The following is an 18571-nucleotide window of genomic DNA, read 5'->3' as shown; positions in this document are numbered from 1 at the left end:
TATGTAATGGTATCCTCGTGGGCTCTATCAGGTTGTGTATCGTGGTCTCTATCCTTTGTGGCATGGTTAAAGTGAGACTCGCTGATGAATTGAAGACCCTAAGACCGCGGGTCATATGCAGCCGTGCTATGTCCCTTATACCTCCTTAACCATCAGATGTATTGTCATTTGAACTATTATCGTCATCATCATTGGTGTCGTAAGATGATCTGGGCAATCGGTCATTTAAGGGCATACTAGTCTTCGAATAATAGTGAACAGGCTCCTCATTCACTCTTTCCAATGGAAATGCCATTCCCGTTCCTTTCCCTTTCTTGTTTTCCTGGGGAGCAACCTTCTTTCCTTGGATTTCCTTGCATGCCTGGCTCTTGAAGGTGGATTGACTGTGCCTACCATCTTGACTAGATTGGGTATTGTGATGGCCTCTTCTTAGCATCTCTCTGTCAAATCTTTGGGAGGATGTCTCAAAAACAGAGCCCTCCGACCTTTGTGGTTGCTGAGCTAGACGTGGCATGTGTCGTTTTGCCATTGTTTTGCATCCACTCTGGCCTCGCTTGCATAATGAAGTAGGTCACTGTACGTCAACTCCACTTCCTCTTTAGTGCACTTCAATATGATCCTCTGATTGTAATGAATGTATACCAAGTAGGGGCAATGCTTAACCCATTTAACTCATTTAACTTCATTTAACCCATTATAGGTTGGGTTAGGTTACCTATTTAATATTATGGTTAGATTTGAATTTAGATTTTTAACTTGCTTAATAAACAGGTTGTGCTAGGGTTGACATATTTTTGACCTAATTTGTACCCGATCTGACCCATATCTGGTTTGACCTGACCTGCTTGCAACCCCTAATACCAAGCCATTCAAGTGCTTCTGTGTGAGGTGGTTTCTCTGTTTGCTATGGATCAGGATAAAGATAGACCAATTGTGTTTATGAGCAACTAGAGGAGACTGTGCGAGAGACACTATTATGTTTGGTAAATTGTTCTGGTGTTGTTGGTCCTGAGCTGATCTAGGTAGATGATTCTTATGTCGTTAGAACACATTTGAACAGTATGATCATTTCCCTTCGACACAATAACATATGGATTGTCAATGCTTAGAGGAGTATGCATCATTGCTAGTAGCTGTTTTGAGTTTGACCAATGTTCAGAACCCAGTGGCAACTGCCATTATGGCCGTCACCACTTTCTGGTTCAATTGTAGCTCACCTACAGTTTGACCAACCAAAAGCTTTTGCTTTTTAAATATCATCAAACATACGATTCCCAATGTACCAGTGCTCCCTTCAGAGATTTCTTCTGCCAGGTTCTCGAAGCCTCCATGTCCTGCTGCTTCCTCTCACCTCCCATCAGACTTCATGTCCTACCAGGTCTCACCGCTGCCTCCCACCAGGACTCACATGAGATCTCGCCTCGTACTGGCCCTCACTATCCCTCCCACCGATTCTTGTCACTTCACCACCTCAGCTCCTACGAGATCATGTCTTCCTGCCTCACTCCCACCAGTTCTTGCTGCCTTGTATCCGTTTCCACATGGTCATGTCCTCGCACCTCGGCTTCCATCAAATCTTGTTGCATCATCTCTGCTTCCACTGGATGTGGCCGGGTTTCATCTGACATCACCACAGATCAGTCCATGCTGCGCTGATCCCCACCAGATCTGACCACAATACTTTGATCCCACCATGAGATCTACCTAGTTCTCTTCACTCTTGCTGGTTATGGCTGCTGATCAAGTGACCTAGTCCACTGCTTCAATCGACCTTGCTAAAACTCTCTCTCTCTCTTTCTCTCTGTGTGTGTCAATATGTGTTTGTTTGTGTATGTATATTTGTTTATTGATTTTTGGTTCACTTGGATATGTCAAACTTGGTTCAATCAGGCGACTGAAATGGTTGAACCATCCAGGTCATTGGGTTGAACAGGTTTTACCAATTTTCAGGTTTTCATCTGACCCAAGCCATAAAGACTGGCAGGTGACGGGACAAATGGGTCAACCAGCATCTTAACCCTTTTTCTGAACACTGGTTTTGACTGTCAAAAATGATTCACTTTCCTTGCCAGCTACTTCTGAAAATGGCAATAAATCCTGAATATTCTGCAAGGTCAGCTAGTTTTATGTTCACAAACTATGTATGAATTGCAGTTATATACTGCATTTATTTGAGTAAAATATGTCTGACTGTAGCTCTATACTGTCGTCTTCGTTGTTTTCAATGCTTTGGACCATGTCTCTGAGTGCCAAAAATAGGTCTAGCAGGTTGTGTGTGAGCTAAGGCGTACTTTTCAAGCTGCACAAAGTTTAATTTTTTGAATTGATATCTTTAGGTACCTATTCTATGTTGCTCTTCAGATTGTAGTTCAAAGAAAATAGAATAAGTGAAAGAGCTGTCTCCATGCTTCATGTATGTTTCTGCATTTATGCACGTGCATATCCTGCAAGCATGGATTTCAAATGTAGTTAGTCAGGTAGGTCATTATATTATTAGTGCCTGTAAATCTATCTGAAGCCTGTCAATCATATCTACTCCATTTATTGCTGTTTTCCCATTTACTGGTTATCGCATTGTTTTTTCACTAATGCTAACCTCTCTCTCTCTCTCTCTCTGTCCCTCTCTCCTGTTTTGCTCTTTTTGATGAGTTGACTAACATGATCTTTTCAAATTGAAATTATTTGTAGATGTGAAAATAATATTTGCTGTCGCTGATATGCGTTGGTTTGAGAAGGAGCAGAAAATCAAGAATCTGGCAGAGAGATATGGAGATATATGGAATGTTCTTCCTAAGTAAGACTTTAGATTCAAAATTATTAGAAAACAAAAGGGTTCGTGCTTTTGGAAATTTAAGCCAACTCCTTTATGTCAGTAAATTTATGTTCTGGTTCTTTGTAGCAGTGGGATTTGTTGCCATAAACTACATAATGTAGTTTATCTCTTCCTCAAACCCAAGCTCTGGAAACTCAGTTACAGTTTTGTTTTTTGTCAGGCCTACTGGGTTCTGATTTCAGCATTTTTGATCTGTGTCTGTAGTTTTGGTCTGAAGGTCACAACAATATAACGAAAAATTAAGAAAATAATTTCAGAGTAACATAAGAAATCTTATATTACAGAATTTAGAATATCTGGTTTTGTTTGGAAATGTGGGATGTACTGTTTCGGTGATTCTGATGGAGAGTCTGAAAATATTTTTAGCAGAAAGGAAAGCCCGAAAGTATAAGAAAAAATAATATAAATAAAATGCAACGAAAATTCCCAGAAATTCATGTAAAAAATCAGACTGAATTTCTCACTCAAGAGTCAGTCGTAGCATTTCAGGTATTTTTCGTAGTCACAAATACCTAATGCATTTGACATGTTTTGGACTATCTGAAAAATTACTGGAATGAGTAATTTGGTTAGATGATTGCTGCTACTATGTGAGTCAAAATCCCTTCCTTTAACTTGAATTTGTAAAAATGACCCAGAACTGACAGTAATTACCCATATATATATATATATATATATATTAAAATGAATGAAAAGATGTTTCAAAAATGGGCAATAAAAAATGAAATAATCGACTGTGTTTGTGCTGAATATGGCTAGTGTCCGTGCAACACGTTTCAGCTGTGAATGTAATAAATGCAATGATGCACTTCAATATATATATTTTTTTAAGGAAATCATATATTATATTTATATATATGTGTGTGCGTGTATGCATATATGTACATATGTATGAACATACGCATGTATGTGTATATGTATGTATTTATATACGTATGTATGTATGCATGCATGCATATTTGTATGTATAAAGTTTATTGGTGCCTCACATGTTTTGATGCATTCTTGAGTTTCTGTGTAGCATCAACAATAATTTTACTACACATACTGATAGTACACAATAATTTTATGCTGTGTTTTTCAGATAGTGCTCTATCCTGCAGATGAAGATCTGTTAGCTATCACATATATAATTATTTTTCCCCTTAAAAGATTATCAAACTCAGCATGTTTTTATCTAATTATTTTTTTGCAACTCATGATTCTGTGTTTTCAGTGATGATCTGGTGGGGGGAGATGACGCCTTGGTTTCTGATATGTTGTTTTCAAGACAATACTTTATCGAGTGAGTGTGATTCGTATCAGCTTGCCTATTTCCTTTTGGTGCTGTTTGGTTAGGAATTTTTGATATCCACTGCTCATATATAAATTTTATTTAAACACACTCATACACACATACTGTGTGTCTGTGGAAGCAAATAAGAGCTTGCACAGCTATGTGTAAGCTTGTCTATATACATAGATTGGTTTAATTGTGTGTGTGTTGGGAGACATGCATACATGCTCTCATTTGTGCATACATGAGACCTATTTCTAACATGCATTCCTAGTTCTGTATCATTTTGTTAATGCACAGTATGTAGGAAAAAAAGAAACTTTTATGTTGAGGTACATGGTTGTCATTTAACACTTGGAACATGGTATCTAGTGAGTAGTGAAAGAGAAAACTTGATGATTTGCGCTATCCAGACCAGGTTAACCAGGTCTAGATAATTATATAAAAAAAACATAGTAATCCCTAGATTCAAACCTCTGCCTGTTCAAAACTACACAAATCACTTAACCATTATAAGAGAATTCAGATGTTTTTTGCTGTGATACTTTAGAAGTATATGTCAGAGTTCTTTCATACACATTACCATATTTCATAATCAATCCTTAAAATAAAAGGATTGGTTTTTTGCTCTTTGATATAAAATCAAAAAAGTTAGCACACTTCATTTGGTTCATTTGGATATTTTCAAAACCTTACTATCTAAAATAACTTAAAAAACTTCTAAAATTCTTTACATAAAAACTTAATTCTTTTACCATTGATACAAAACCAAAACAATATTTCATTTTATTTATTTTGATTTTTTAAAACTTCTCTAAAAATATTAGCAAGTTCTAAATATTTTCTACATCATATATGAACATTTTCTTGATAATAAGGGATGACTTATGATTATTTCTTGTAGCTACACTGAAGAGTACTATAAAATAGAGATCCATGTGGTTTAAAGGATACTATTAAAAAAATATCCCGAACTATACGTATTTTTCTAATAATATATATTAGATATTTCAAGGTTTATTGCATATTTTGTTTTTCATAACTCAATCCAGTCAGTTGACTCGAAGGTCAGGTCATTGACCTGATGACTTGAACCTCTTGATTGGGTCGGCCCCCGTTCAAGTTTTTATGAGGGGAGAGAGGGGGAAGGGAGGAGAGAGGCTCGGGGGAGGAACCAACCTTTGAGAGGACCTCAGGGAGGAGGTGCCACAAGGGCATAGGGGAGGAGGCTACAAGGGCCTGGCAGAGAGCTAGTGCCTTTGGGGATTGAGAGGGGCATAGGTAAGGGCAATGATGTTTTGAGAGGAGGTGGTTAGGATTATTTAGGTTGATGATTAATCAAAATGGCTTTTGGGTTTGGGCTTCGAACTCAGTGTTCGGGAATGGGCTTTAGGCCAAGCTTAGCTGTTCAGCCAAAGATTAATATGAACCTAACTCGAAACCTATTTTGGCTTGGAATTTAGCCAAAGTCCGACCAAAACCTCCTCAAGTTGGGCCCGAAACTCATTGGAAACTGGCCTGGCCTGAAAGGCCTTGTCAGCTCGGGCCTATTTCCACCCGTCTCTCCGAGGGTGTGAGTACATTTAGTAGTTCACGTAGATCAAAAGGTTTTAAACATGTCATGGATGAGATGACAATCGCAAGGATTTATGGTAGTAGGGCCCATCTTGGTTTGGTTTTGGAAAAAAGGCATTGAATGAGATGGACGGAAACAAGCTTTAGCAACAAGAATGAAGAGAAAAAAAATAAATTGAGAAAATGATGTCTCATGATGCCAAGCCATCCCAAGTGTCAGAACACTACCATCCTACTTTGTCCGAGTTTTATGTGGCTAGGATAACGTGCTTTAGAGAGATTCAGGGTCACAGATGGTCCCACGACCTTGTCTATCTTTGATCAACTACGATATTGTTGGGATAGACCGAATCGTTAATCCTTGATTGATCTTCTGATCCTAATGCAACTGAGGAAGGAGTTGTCCACAATTGTGGCGATAAAATTGTAGCATCATTAATTTGGGAGAGTGTTTTTTTTAGTATAAGGTAAGGGTTTATATGCAATAAAAAAGAGAAAAGGATTTCTCTATGACATTATTGGAAAGTGAGAGGTCATTGCATAAATTCGGATCTGATGTAGAGTTGTCTGGTAATTCTCTCTCCATTGGTGAAGTTCTAATTTACATTTAAAGCTCTAATTTTAGTCATGGATTTAATTTAGCCCTAAGACATCAATTTTTTTTTTTAATGTTGAGGCTCTTGAATCCTAGATGGTTTTGTTTTTGGCTTGAGTGGAAGCATAGCAGGGGTCAGTTGCAGAAATAACAAATTTTGGTGGACTGTTCGATTTGGTGTCAATTTTTCACTGTCAAAAGTCAGTGCTGATATCCTCAATGTTACTTTTCCTTTGGGCACATTGTTAGTAGTCTTAATTTTCTCACATTCAGTTATTTGATGTTCATTTATGATGAATATACCCTGTATGCAAATACAAATGAACCCAATGCAATAGTAAATACTAAATAAAAGAAATAAAGAGCACTTATAATTAGATTCGATCAGTTTCAGCTGAAACTGACTGAAACCACCGAAACTGGACAAAAGGCAATTAGATCTGGATGAAATTGGCAAAACCCAATACTAGGGGTTAGTTTCACTACGGTCTTAGCCACAACCACTAACTTTCGGCCAAAGCGGATTTGTTGCGCCTGAACTTATAACCTCGCTATATAGTTAGCTAGGTTCAACTCATGCATCTTGTGAATTTCTTTTGCTAAAGTAAATGCTACTTCATGATTTGGATTGATTTTGACTTATCAATTGAATGGGGGGAACTTGGCTATTTTGATATTTGTACATGATGATACCATTAGTCACAACATAGTTTTATCTAAAGCTTAGAAATTTGTTAACCTTTTGTAGTTTATATTTTTGATTTTAGTTTGACCTTGACAGTTCATTACTACTTTATATTTTTTTATTCATTTAATTTGTTTCTTTAATACTACAAAAAATTGTGGACTTGTTTGCTCAAAAAGAAAAGATATGTGGACTTCTCAGAGTTGTGGAGCCCTTTGAAGATGTCATCTACCCTAAAGGAGATCCTGATGCTGTCTCTATAAGTAAAAGAGATATTGACTTGTTACAACCAGAAACTTTCATCAATGACACCATTATTGACTTTTATATCAAGTAAGTGTAATTAAATGCTTCTGGTACTTTTAGTTACAAATTTTTGAATGTTAGTATTGTAAGGATCGTTCTTCATTGTATGACCAATTGAAGCTTGATCAGTTATCATGTTATTAATTTGATCTAGGTTCTTTGGATGACTTCGATTTTTCTGATGCTTGGATTATTGTATACACTCACACATGCACCCAAGTATTTTTTGATGGTTAGTAGGTAAAAAGCTTCCTAACAAGTATGTAGGAATCTTTATAGGGCTCCATGTTTGCATTATCTTTGCCCCTCAAAAACGTCGTCTGGACAAAGTCAGATGGCAGGTTGGAACTTCTAATCTGCAAGGTTTCTTTCAGCATTCCACATTGATGTAACCATGAGAGTAATAAGAGCATGATTGGTATAGAAGCCATTGTTGCTTATTTAAGTAAATAGTGCCATTAAGGTATAGCCTCTCCCCAGTTGAACCAGCTGACCTCCACCTCATAAGATTGGTTATTCTTAAAATATAGGTAATTCTCAACGAGGACATACAAGCGGAACAGGACTAACCACAGTTGGATGCATGTTCTTGACCTTGAGATTGTTTACATGGGCAAGTAGTCTTTTCATGATATCATATAAATGTGTATTTCAGAAGTTCCATAGTCATACTTACATTTTAATGATAGGTATTCCAAGTTCATAAATCATGTCATGAAATTCCAAATTTACATTGGGAAGTTTGTTTTATAATAAATTTCCCAGTAGTCTTTGCTAAATTGAAGCTTTTTGTTAACTGAGTCTGAATCATGAGGTTTAATGTTAGCATTGCCACCAGATACAAGAAAAGTCAGCCGGTTGAAAGGGAGAAAACCCTTTGGCATAATTTCTTATTTATGGTCATGATAATGCTGCCTTTCTGTAATTCACTTTCGAAATCCTTGACCATTTCAATCGTCCATGTAGAGAGAGGCATGAATTAGTAGATCATGATGAAGATTATTTTCATATACTTGTTTTTATTTGTGTTATTGATATATGACACCATGATGAACCAGAATGCCTAGTTCAATGTCAAGGATCTCCTTTCGCACATGGATTAAAGTGCCAATCTGCAAGGACCTGAATACGCCGTGCAGTGCCTGACCAGCATGCTTCACAGCTAAGCATGAGACTCCTTGCTAGTGCATCCGTTCCTATGCATGTCCTACATACTAGTGCTTACCAAGCACCGACACTGCACAGAAACTTCTCTTGTGTACTTTGGCTAATGAAGGTTCCCCGTGTGGACAACACGCTCACACGGGACAGCCCGCATGAGCCACTTAATGCCACTGTGGCATTTAACGTGTCCGCGCACGGACGCACGTTTTTTTTTCTTTCTCGAGTCCGTGGACTTCGCTGTTGGCTGGTTCAGTACTAGTTCCAATTGGTACCGTACCGGTTCCAGTGCCCACCGGTATGTCGGTACAATCTATACAGTGGACCTTGCTATATAGTTAACGAGTCTTGAACCAATTTTTCAAAGGTTATATTTATGGATCATTTTTACCTTTTTCTCATACATTAAGTTCCTCCCAAAGTAAGCTTATACGAAGTTTTCGTAATTGGCATCCATATATTAGTATATCAGCTCCTTCATTTTTCCATTCAACCGCGTACACAATCCTGCATTGTTGTAATCTTGAATCCAACTTAGTGTATTCATTACAAGGCACAAAACTTGCAAAATATATCTGTTGCTGGTGGTCCAAACCGAGAACGATTGGCACTGCGGTGTGAACGGGGTTCCGTCTGAGTTGTCTTGGTTGGTGTTGGTTGCGCTCCACCTTCCGCCAAGAAACCTGCAAACAAGCCTTGCACCACCACCAGGGTGGTGATGGCCCTCCGACGGTCAAGTCAGAGGAGATTGGAGGAGGAGGAGAGGTGATAATCGCAAGTAAGAGAGTGCTCTGGGAGATATTGCTCACCCCCCCCTTTCTCCCCCCAGCCGCATATATACCTGGCTGGGGGGTCTCTCAGGGGGGTTCGTTATCGTGGGGCACGATGGTGTGGCCACTGACATGGCCGTTACAGGGCGTCGTGGAGCAGCACCGGGTACGGCCACGTCAGGGCATAGTGGGGCTCCGCTTTGTACGGCTGATGCAGGAGATCGTGGAGCAGCATCGGATACAGCCGTTGCAGGGAGTAGTGGAGCAGGAGGCCGCGGCGTGCCTCTGGGGAATAGCCTGTCGTTATCAAGAGATCTCCGACTCGGGGTCGGAGCGCTGGATCAAGGGGCAGCCGACTCGGGGTCGGGCTGCGGAGCCGAGGATATCCGACTCGGGGTCGGATTGCTGGATCAAAGGGCAGCCGACTCGGGGTCGGGCTGCGGAGCCGAGGATATCCGACTCGGGGTCGGATTGCTGGATCAAAGGGCAGCCGACTCGGGGTCGGGCTGCGGAGCCGAGGACGTCCGACTCGGGGTCGGAGCGCTGGATCAAAGGGCAGCCGACTCGGGGTCGGGCTGCGGAGCCGAGGATGTCCGACTCGGGGTCGGATTGCTGGATCAAAGGGCAGCCGTAGTCTTCTTGGGCGCGCGTGCCGGTCACGTGGGGCATGGCGGCTTATTTTCCCCGTAACAGTAGCCCCCCACTTCCGAGCCTGGAACCAGAAGGGGAACAGGTGAAGGGAGTGATGTTTCGGGATTGCCGCCGTTCCTCGGAGAGGCGCGCGCGCTTCGAGCTCCCCGCCCTTTTTATGGCGTATGGCGGTTATTGCTGACCTGGCAGTCTGAGGATTTCGGCGGACATCCTTCCTTAATGGTGTCGATTCGCCTTTGGGGCGTGAGCGACCCTTCGGCAGCCAGGCGTCCTCTGGCGTCATCGAGGCGTCACTTGCCTTTCCGCCTATTTAATCGGGGGCCTTTCCCCGTCCGTCTTCTTCTTTACAGATATTTTCAAGTTTCCCCTTTGCGCAGCTGTTGCTGCCGTCGGACTGTTCACTTGTTTCTCCTTTGGCGCTCTCGGAGCCGTTCTTACCTCTTTTCCGGTGAGTTTTCCCCATTCTTCTACTTAGGGCTCTCCATACTTTCCCCTCTTATACTAGTGTACTCCAGTCGCTCCGGTCTTTCCCCCCTTCCTGTCCCCGTCCTGACCGTAGGTTTATTGGCCATTAGGAATGGGCGAAGTGAGAGCAGACCAAATTAAGTCGGAGCTGGTCGCCACAGACTTAGACAGACTCGTGGCTCGGTACCACCTTCCCGAGGCCTGCAACGCCACGCTCCCGGGGCCTGAGGAGAGGATGTCCCATCCTCCTCCAGGGAAGATCGCCATCAATGAGGGCATTCTCCAGGCCGGGTTCCGCTTTCCCCCTTCGGACTTGGTCATGCAGGTGCTACGGGGTTTAAGAGTGGCACCGACGCAACTGGTGCCGAACTCGTGGCGGGCCCTGACGGTCTTCCAGGTTCTCTGCCGTATGCACGAGATCCCCGCCACCCTGAATGTTTTTTGGGAGTTCTACAGCCTGAGCGGCCACCCCCAGGACAAAGGGTGGTGGTGCTTCGCAGCGCGGCGAGGATGCGGCCTTGTCAAGGAGGCTCCTACCTCCATTCACAAATGGAAGGAGCGCTTCTTTTTTGTTGATGCAGATCCCTCTTGGGAAATCAGGGCGACCTGGGAGACCCCGATGAAGTCTCCGATCGGCCTATCGAGACTGTCAAGGGAGGAGTCCGATGGCTTCGCCGCCTTGAAGGGGTTGGTTGCCGAGGGCCAGCTCCCCCCGGTGGCCCGCCTTATTTCCGAGGATACTTTGGTGAATGTCGGTCTGAGCTCGGTCCCCACCGACCGTGAGTCCGCCACCGATTCTTTCTTGACTTTTTCCCTTCTTTCGTCCCGTTCTTTCCTTTGGTTTCTCCGTCTCCGACTATCCCGTCCTTTTTGCAGAGATCGACGACGTCATGCGGTCGGTGAAGACAAAGGCTGTTGGTAGGGCGTCCCTGCTGGAAGCAGCCCAGAGGAGGAAACGAGCTCTTCCGAGCGGGGCCCCACCGGCGAAGAAGTCCCGTAAGGAGGTGCCTCCGACGCCGACCGACGAGTCCGGGCCCACCGATCAGGGAGACGTCGTGGGCACGGACCGGCAGCTGACGCTGTATCAGCCCTCCGGTGGTAAGATTGCCGCTACTCCGGAGGTATCATCCGAGCCTGCCCGAGACGGACGGGTCGGACGTGATCGGTCCCCGACCCGGCCTTCGACTCGGTCGGCTCCTGATGACTCGAGGAGGGACGCGCCGAGGCCCCGACCGAGCGGGACCCTATCAATTCCTGGGGTGACCCCCGCCCCGAGCGCGATCGGCCGGACTCTTCCCCAGGCGATGGATAGGGGTAAGGCTGCAGAACCACCGTCCGGCTCTGGGGAGAAATCGGGGTCTGCCTTCACTACCGATGGCGCCCGAAATCTCATCGAAACAGTGCTGCTGGAGAAGGACCGTCGGCGGGTCCGGGAGTTGGAGGTCTCTGACGTTGGGGCTGCCAGCTGTGTCTGTCTCATGTCGGTGAGTGTTCTTCTGGCCGCTTTTCACCATTTATTGGCTCTGTTGTTCTCCGCCCGACTCCCTAATTCCTCTCTGGGAATTCCTTGTAATCACACGAGCACGCCATTGTAACCAGAAATTATTGAAATGAAAAGTGTTGCACCTTTTCAAATTGTCTTTCTGGCCTTGTTGTTCTACTGGTAATACATCCGCAGGTTAGCGGAATTCCAGCCCCTTGGAATTTCTCGGCCATCTAGGGCTTCCAACTGGTAGGAGCCAGGTCGGTTTACCCAACGAACTTTATACGGGCCTTCCCAATTCGGCGCTAGCTTCCCACCTTCCGTAGGTTGAGATGCCTTGGCTCGCCTCAGCACCAGATCTCCAATTCTGAAAAGCTTCGGTCGGACTTTGGAGTTGTAATATCGGGCCACCCTCCGCTGATACATTGCCATCCGAACCTGCGCCATTTCCCTTGCTTCTTCCAAGAGATCCAGGTTCCCTCGGAGTTGCTCCGAGTTGGCCTCGGGTCGGTGTGCGGCTACCCGAGGTGAGGGAAGTCCGAGCTCTACGGGGACAACGGCTTCCGTGCCATAGGTTAGGCTGAAAGGCGTCTCCCCGGTAGGAGTCCGATGCGTGGTCCGATACGCCCAAAGGACATTCTCGAGTTCCTCGACCCAAGCTTGCCCCGTCCGTCCGATCCGCGCTTTGATACCTTGGAGGATTGTCCGATTTGTGACCTCGGCCTCGCCGTTGGTTTGGGGATGCGACACGGACGTGAACCGATGTTCGATCCCGAACTCCTCGCAGAAGTCTCGGAAATGCTTGTTATCAAACTGTCGACCGTTATCCGAGATGAGGACCCGATGTACCCCAAATCGGACAATGATGTTCTTCTTTACGAACTTCCGGACTTGCGCCTCCGTGATGGTGGCCAGTGGCTCTGCCTCCACCCACTTGGTGAAGTAGTCGATGGCGACAATCAAAAATTTCCGCTGGGCCGAAGCGATGGGGAATGGTCCGAGGATATCCATTCCCCACTGTGCAAAGGGCCAGGGGGCGGTGATTGGCGCCAAGGGAACAGAGGGGACTCTCTGGATGTTGGCGTGGCGCTGGCAGGCGTCGCATTTCCGTACGTGATCCTTTGAGTCTTCCAATAAGGTCGGCCAATAGTAGCCTTGCCTCATGATCTTATGTGCCAGGGACCTAGCCCCCAGGTGCGATCCGCAGATGCCTTCGTGGACTTCGCTGAGGGCGTAAGCCGCTTCCGAAGGGCGGAGGCACCTTAAGAGGGGGGCGGTGAACGAGGTCCGATACAGCCTCCCTTCGTAGAGTACGTAGTGGGCGGACTTCATAACAAGTCGCCGAGCTTGATCTTCATCTTCGGGGAGGATCCCTTCGGCGAGGTAAGCTACAAGCGGGTCCATCCAAGATGGTTCCGGATCAATTGCCATTACCGCTTCAGCCTCGCCGATGCTCGGGGCATCTAGGGTCTCCAGGTATATCGCCCTTGACAAGTTGTGTGCCTCAGCGCCCACCAAGCGGGACAACCTGTCGGCCCTAGCATTTTCGCTCCTTGGGACCTGCTGAATGTCAATACTGCCGAGGTCGGGAATGAGTGCTTGCACCTTCCGGACGTAGCTCTGCATGGTCGGGCTTCGTGCCTCGAACTCCCCTCGAACCTGCCCGACCACCAGCTGGGAGTCGGTGAAGACCTTCAGACGCCGGATGCCGAGCTCCTTGGCGAGTTTGAGTCCCGTGACTAGGGCCTCGTACTCCGCCTCATTGTTGGTCACTGGAAATCCGAACCTCAAGGCATACTCGGCTATCACTCCATCGGGATTGGTAAGGACCAGCCCAGCCCCTCCACCTTCAGGGTTCGACGACCCGTCAATGTGGAGCGTCCAGATCGGGAGATCGAGGCTGGGTGTTTCCGGCGGCCTAGGTTCCGTCTCCTGCACAGTGCACTCAGCGAGAAAGTCCGCGAGCACCTGGGCCTTGATGGCGGGCCGGGGCTGGTAGCGGATGTCGAACTCACCAAGTTCTACTGCCCACTTCACCAGCCGTCCCGCATTCTCAGGATTGCTGAGGATCTGCCGCAGTGGTTGATCGGTCAAAAGGGTGACAGAATGAGCCTGGAAATAGGGGCGAAGCCTCCTGGTCGCAGTCAGCAGCGCGAAGGCGATCTTTTCAGCCTTCGTGTACCGCGTCTCGGCATCCCGGAGGACTCGGCTGGTGTAGTACACGGGCTTCTGAAGTTTTGCCTCTTCCCGAACCAGTACTGCGCTGACTGCGGTTGGGGAGACTGCCAGGTAAAGGTAGAGCATCTCCCCCTCTTGCGGCTTGGACAGCAGGGGAGGAGACGCCATGTACTCCTTGAGCTGGTCGAACGCCACTTGACATTCAGCCGTCCAGAGGAAGTCTTTCGGGCGCTTCAACACCTTGAAGAACGGTTGGCAGCGTTCGGCCGATTTTGCCACAAATCGTCCGAGCGCGGCGACCCTCCCAGCGAGCTCCTGAACCTCCTTCACTTTGGTCGGAGGGGACATATCTTGGATGGCCTTGATTTTGTCCGGGTTGGCCTCGATCCCCCGCTGGTTGACAATGAAGCCGAGGAACCTCCCGGCCGAAGCACCAAAGGCGCACTTCGCTGGGTTTAGCTTCATACGAAACTTCCGCAAGGTGGCGAAGGTCTCCTCCAGATCCGCAATGTGCTGATCCGCATGGCGGCTCTTTACCAGCATATCGTCCACGTACACCTCCATGTTCCGGCCGATCTGCTCCTTGAAGATTTTATTGACGAGGCGCTGGTAAGTAGCGCCAGCGTTCTTCAGACCGAAGGGCATTACCTTGTAACAGTACAGCCCCCTGTCTGTTATGAAGGCCGTTTTCTCCTCGTCCTGTGGAGCCATCATTATTTGGTTGTAGCCGGAGAAGGCGTCCATGAAAGACAGCAGCTGATATCCGGAAGTCGCGTCGACCAGTTGGTCTATTCGCGGAAGCGGAAAGCTATCCTTGGGGCACGCCTTGTTCAGGTCGGTGTAGTCGACGCACATCCTCCACTTCCCGCTCGCCTTCCGGACAAGTACGACGTTTGCCAGCCACTCGGGGTAGCTCACTTCCCTTATGAAACCTGCCTCCAAGAGTTTGTCTACCTCCTGGTCGACCACCCGGATCCGATCCGGGGCACAGTGTCTCTTCTTTTGCTTTACTGGTCGGTGGGTCGGGTCGACGTTGAGGGCGTGAGAAATGACCTCCGGGTCGATCCCAGGTACATCGGCCGCCGACCAGGCAAACACATCAGCATTGGCTCGGAGGAATTCCACTAACCGGAGCCGAGCTTCCAAGTCGAGGTTGGCACCGACCCGGACCGTGCGGTCCGGGCGGCCTTCTTCGAGGGGAACTTCGATTACGCCCTCGGCCGGCTCCCCGTGCCGCAAGGCCACTTCGTCTCTGGCGTCAAGGGACTCGACGCTTAGGGCCTCCATGGGCTTCTTCCCTTTGAGAGTTGCTAGGAAACACTGCCGTGCGGTTGGTTGGTCACCTCGGACCTCTCCAATCCCGGCCGCCGTGGGGAACCGCATGAGCAAATGGTAGGTAGAAACCACCGCGCGAAGGGCGTTCAGTCCGGGTCGTCCGAGGATAGCGTTGTAGGCCGAGGGGACACGGACGACCAAGAACCCGAGTCGCACCGTGGCTTCTGCGGGTGCAACGCCCGCAGTCACAGGCAGCTCAATGACACCTTCGGCCGAGATAGCGTCTCCAGTGAATCCTATGAGGGGGGTGGATGTTTTGTGCAACAATTGTCGGGACAAGCTCATCTTTTGGAAGGCCTCGTAATACAAAATATCAGCTGAGCTTCCACTATCCACAAGAACACGCCTTACATCATAGTTCGCCATAGTGAGAGAGATCACCATGGCGTCATCGTGGGGAGTCTGAACCCCCTTTACATCTTCATCACAAAAAGCGATTACATTTCCGACCCGCTGCCTCTTCGCGACGGCCACTCCTGATGCTTCCGCCGAGCCCCCTGCGTTCCTCACGGGCCGAGAGCAGCCCCCAGTGATGGTGTGGATCACTCCCGCAACGGGTCGATTCTGCTCCCGAGGCTCCTGAGGGGCCGGGTCGGCTGGACGCGGGTCTGCCGGGGGACGTCGGTCGTTTACATATCGACCGAGACGCCCTCGGCGAATGAGAGCCTCGATCTCGTCCCGAAGCTGGAAGCAGTCTTCGGTATCGTGGCCGTGGTCTCGGTGGTACTCACAGTACGCCCGAGAAGGCCTCCTCTCAGGGATCTTCTTCATCTGCCTCGGGACCGGGAGGTCCTCCCGCCCCTTGACCTCCATGAGGATCTGGGCCCGGGGGGCCAGGAGTGGGGTGTACCGGTTGAAGCGTCGGTGTGGAGAACGAGGGCGTGTGGCGCCGTGGTTCCTTGCTGGTGACGGGCTTCTGCGCCGGCGTTGAGGCGTCGGGCTCCTCCTCTGGGGTGCCTCTTTTCGCCTTTTCTTCCCGGGCTTTAGAGGGGCCTCGGCGGCCTCCTTGTTCCGGTGGGAGGCTGCCTCCTCGGCGTCTGCATACTGGTTTGCCCGAGATAACAGCTCCGGGAAGCTCCGCGGCAGGCGTTTGTCCAGGGAGAAGGTGAGTCTGCCCTTCCGGAAGCCACGCTTCAGGGCTGAGAGAGCCACTTCCTGGCTCAGGTTCCGGACCTCCAGTGTAGCCTTGTTGAAGCGGGTGAGATAATCCCGCAGGCTTTCTCCCTCGTTTTGCCGGACATCAGAGAGGGAGTCGGAGACCAGTCGCCGCCTGCTACTGACGGCGAAATGGCTGATGAAGAAGCGGGTGAACTGGTCGAAGGACTGGATGGAGTTAGCCTCCAGGCCGGCGAACCATGCCCTTGCCGGGCCACGGAGGGTCGCCGGGAAGGCCTTGCAGAGGAGCGGATCCGATGCTCCATGGAGGAGCATAAGAGTCCTGAAACTCTCCACGTGGTCCCGCGGGTCCGCCGCCCCGTCGTAGGGTTCGATCGCCGGCATTTTGAACCCCGGCGGGTTCGGGGTCCGCAGGATCCTCGAGGCAAGCGCCGGCTGGGAGGAGATCTCCAAGTCAGCGAAGGGATCTTTGGAGTGGCCCTTCAGGACCTGGAGTTGTCTGTGGAGATCGTCCACCCGCCGGTCCAGGGAGCGCGACCGGTGGGTGGGGGACAAGGAGCGGCGCGAGGGGGACCGACTGGAGTGCGGGCCCCTCGAGGACTGGGGTGTCTGAGAACGCGCCCGGGTCCGCCTCTCGTACCCCGCACAGCTCCGATGAGAAGGTCCTGGCAGAATGGACCGCACTCGAGAATCCTCCTCGCGCCGGCGCTCCTCTCCATGGGAGAGGAAGTAGCGCGGGTTGTGAGGAAGAGGCGAGTGCTCGGGGGGCAGCGGCTCCTGAGCCCGTTGCGGCACCCGAGAGATCACACCCTGCAGATTCTGCACTGCCTCCGCGAGGGTGCGAACCTGCTGGGCTAGCTGGTCGAACTGAGCAGCTTCGACCGTCTGAATGGGAGAAGGGGCGGTGGAGTGCTGCTGAGAGTGCGTTGGGGACGCAGCAGCCTCTCGGCCGGAGGCGCGAGAGGCTCCGCGACCGGAAGCATTGGAAGCTCCACGACCACCTCGCCGTGCCATTACGATCGTTCTAAGATTCGTCCCTTCCTCTAGCGCCAACTGTTGCTGGTGGTCCAAACCGAGAACGATTGGCACTGCGGTGTGAACGGGGTTCCGTCTGAGTTGTCTTGGTTGGTGTTGGTTGCGCTCCACCTTCCGCCAAGAAACCTGCAAACAAGCCTTGCACCACCACCAGGGTGGTGATGGCCCTCCGACGGTCAAGTCAGAGGAGATTGGAGGAGGAGAGGTGATAATCGCAAGTAAGAGAGTGCTCTGGGAGATATTGCTCACCCCCCCTTTCTCCCCCCAGCCGCATATATACCTGGCTGGGGGGTCTCTCAGGGGGGTTCGTTATCGTGGGGCACGATGGTGTGGCCACTGACATGGCCGTTACAGGGCGTCGTGGAGCAGCACCGGGTACGGCCACGTCAGGGCATAGTGGGGCTCCGCTTTGTACGGCTGATGCAGGAGATCGTGGAGCAGCATCGGATACAGCCGTTGCAGGGAGTAGTGGAGCAGGAGGCCGCGGCGTGCCTCTGGGGAATAGCCTGTCGTTATCAAGAGATCTCCGACTCGGGGTCGGAGCGCTGGATCAAGAGGCAGCCGACTCGGGGTCGGGCTGCGGAGCCGAGGATATCCGACTCGGGGTCGGATTGCTGGATCAAAGGGCAGCCGACTCGGGGTCGGGCTGCGGAGCCGAGGATATCCGACTCGGGGTCGGATTGCTGGATCAAAGGGCAGCCGACTCGGGGTCGGGCTGCGGAGCCGAGGACGTCCGACTCGGGGTCGGAGCGCTGGATCAAAGGGCAGCCGACTCGGGGTCGGAGCGCTGGATCAAAGGGCAGCCGACTCGGGGTCGGATTGCTGGATCAAAGGGCAGCCGTAGTCTTCCTGGGCGCGCGTGCCGGTCACGTGGGGCATGGCGGCTTATTTCCCCCGTAACAATATCTATCTCAACCATGTACGCAATCCTGCATTGTTGGTTATTTGCTCCCTTATCATGAGTTGTTGACCGGTAGAACATAGTTCACTTGTTAAAGTTAATTACAAGGTAAAATTTGATGTCTTTTTAGAATTCTTTAGTACTTTGGATTCTTTTTCTTGCTATGATATGGATATTCTTTTAACTTTTAAAGCATTTTTATGTGC

General features: G+C 48.9%; 1 protein-coding gene across 3 annotated transcripts in view; it reads left to right on the top strand.

Moving 5' to 3' along the window:
- Positions 1-18571, top strand: part of LOC103696967 (probable ubiquitin-like-specific protease 2B) — a 42106-nt gene that overhangs the window by 10363 nt on the left and 13172 nt on the right. For all 3 annotated transcript variants that reach the window (XM_039129549.1, XM_039129550.1, XM_039129548.1), the window contains exons 7-9: positions 2689-2794; positions 4050-4118; positions 7166-7297. In XM_039129549.1, coding sequence (XP_038985477.1) covers positions 2689-2794; positions 4050-4118; positions 7166-7297 — 307 coding nt within the window. The remainder of the gene's footprint in view (positions 1-2688; positions 2795-4049; positions 4119-7165; positions 7298-18571) is intronic.

The sequence above is a fragment of the Phoenix dactylifera genome, chromosome 8, assembly GCF_009389715.1.
Source record: "Phoenix dactylifera cultivar Barhee BC4 chromosome 8, palm_55x_up_171113_PBpolish2nd_filt_p, whole genome shotgun sequence".
NCBI classification, from domain to species: Eukaryota; Viridiplantae; Streptophyta; class Magnoliopsida; order Arecales; family Arecaceae; genus Phoenix; species Phoenix dactylifera.
This window is presented reverse-complemented; position numbering and strand designations above follow the sequence as displayed.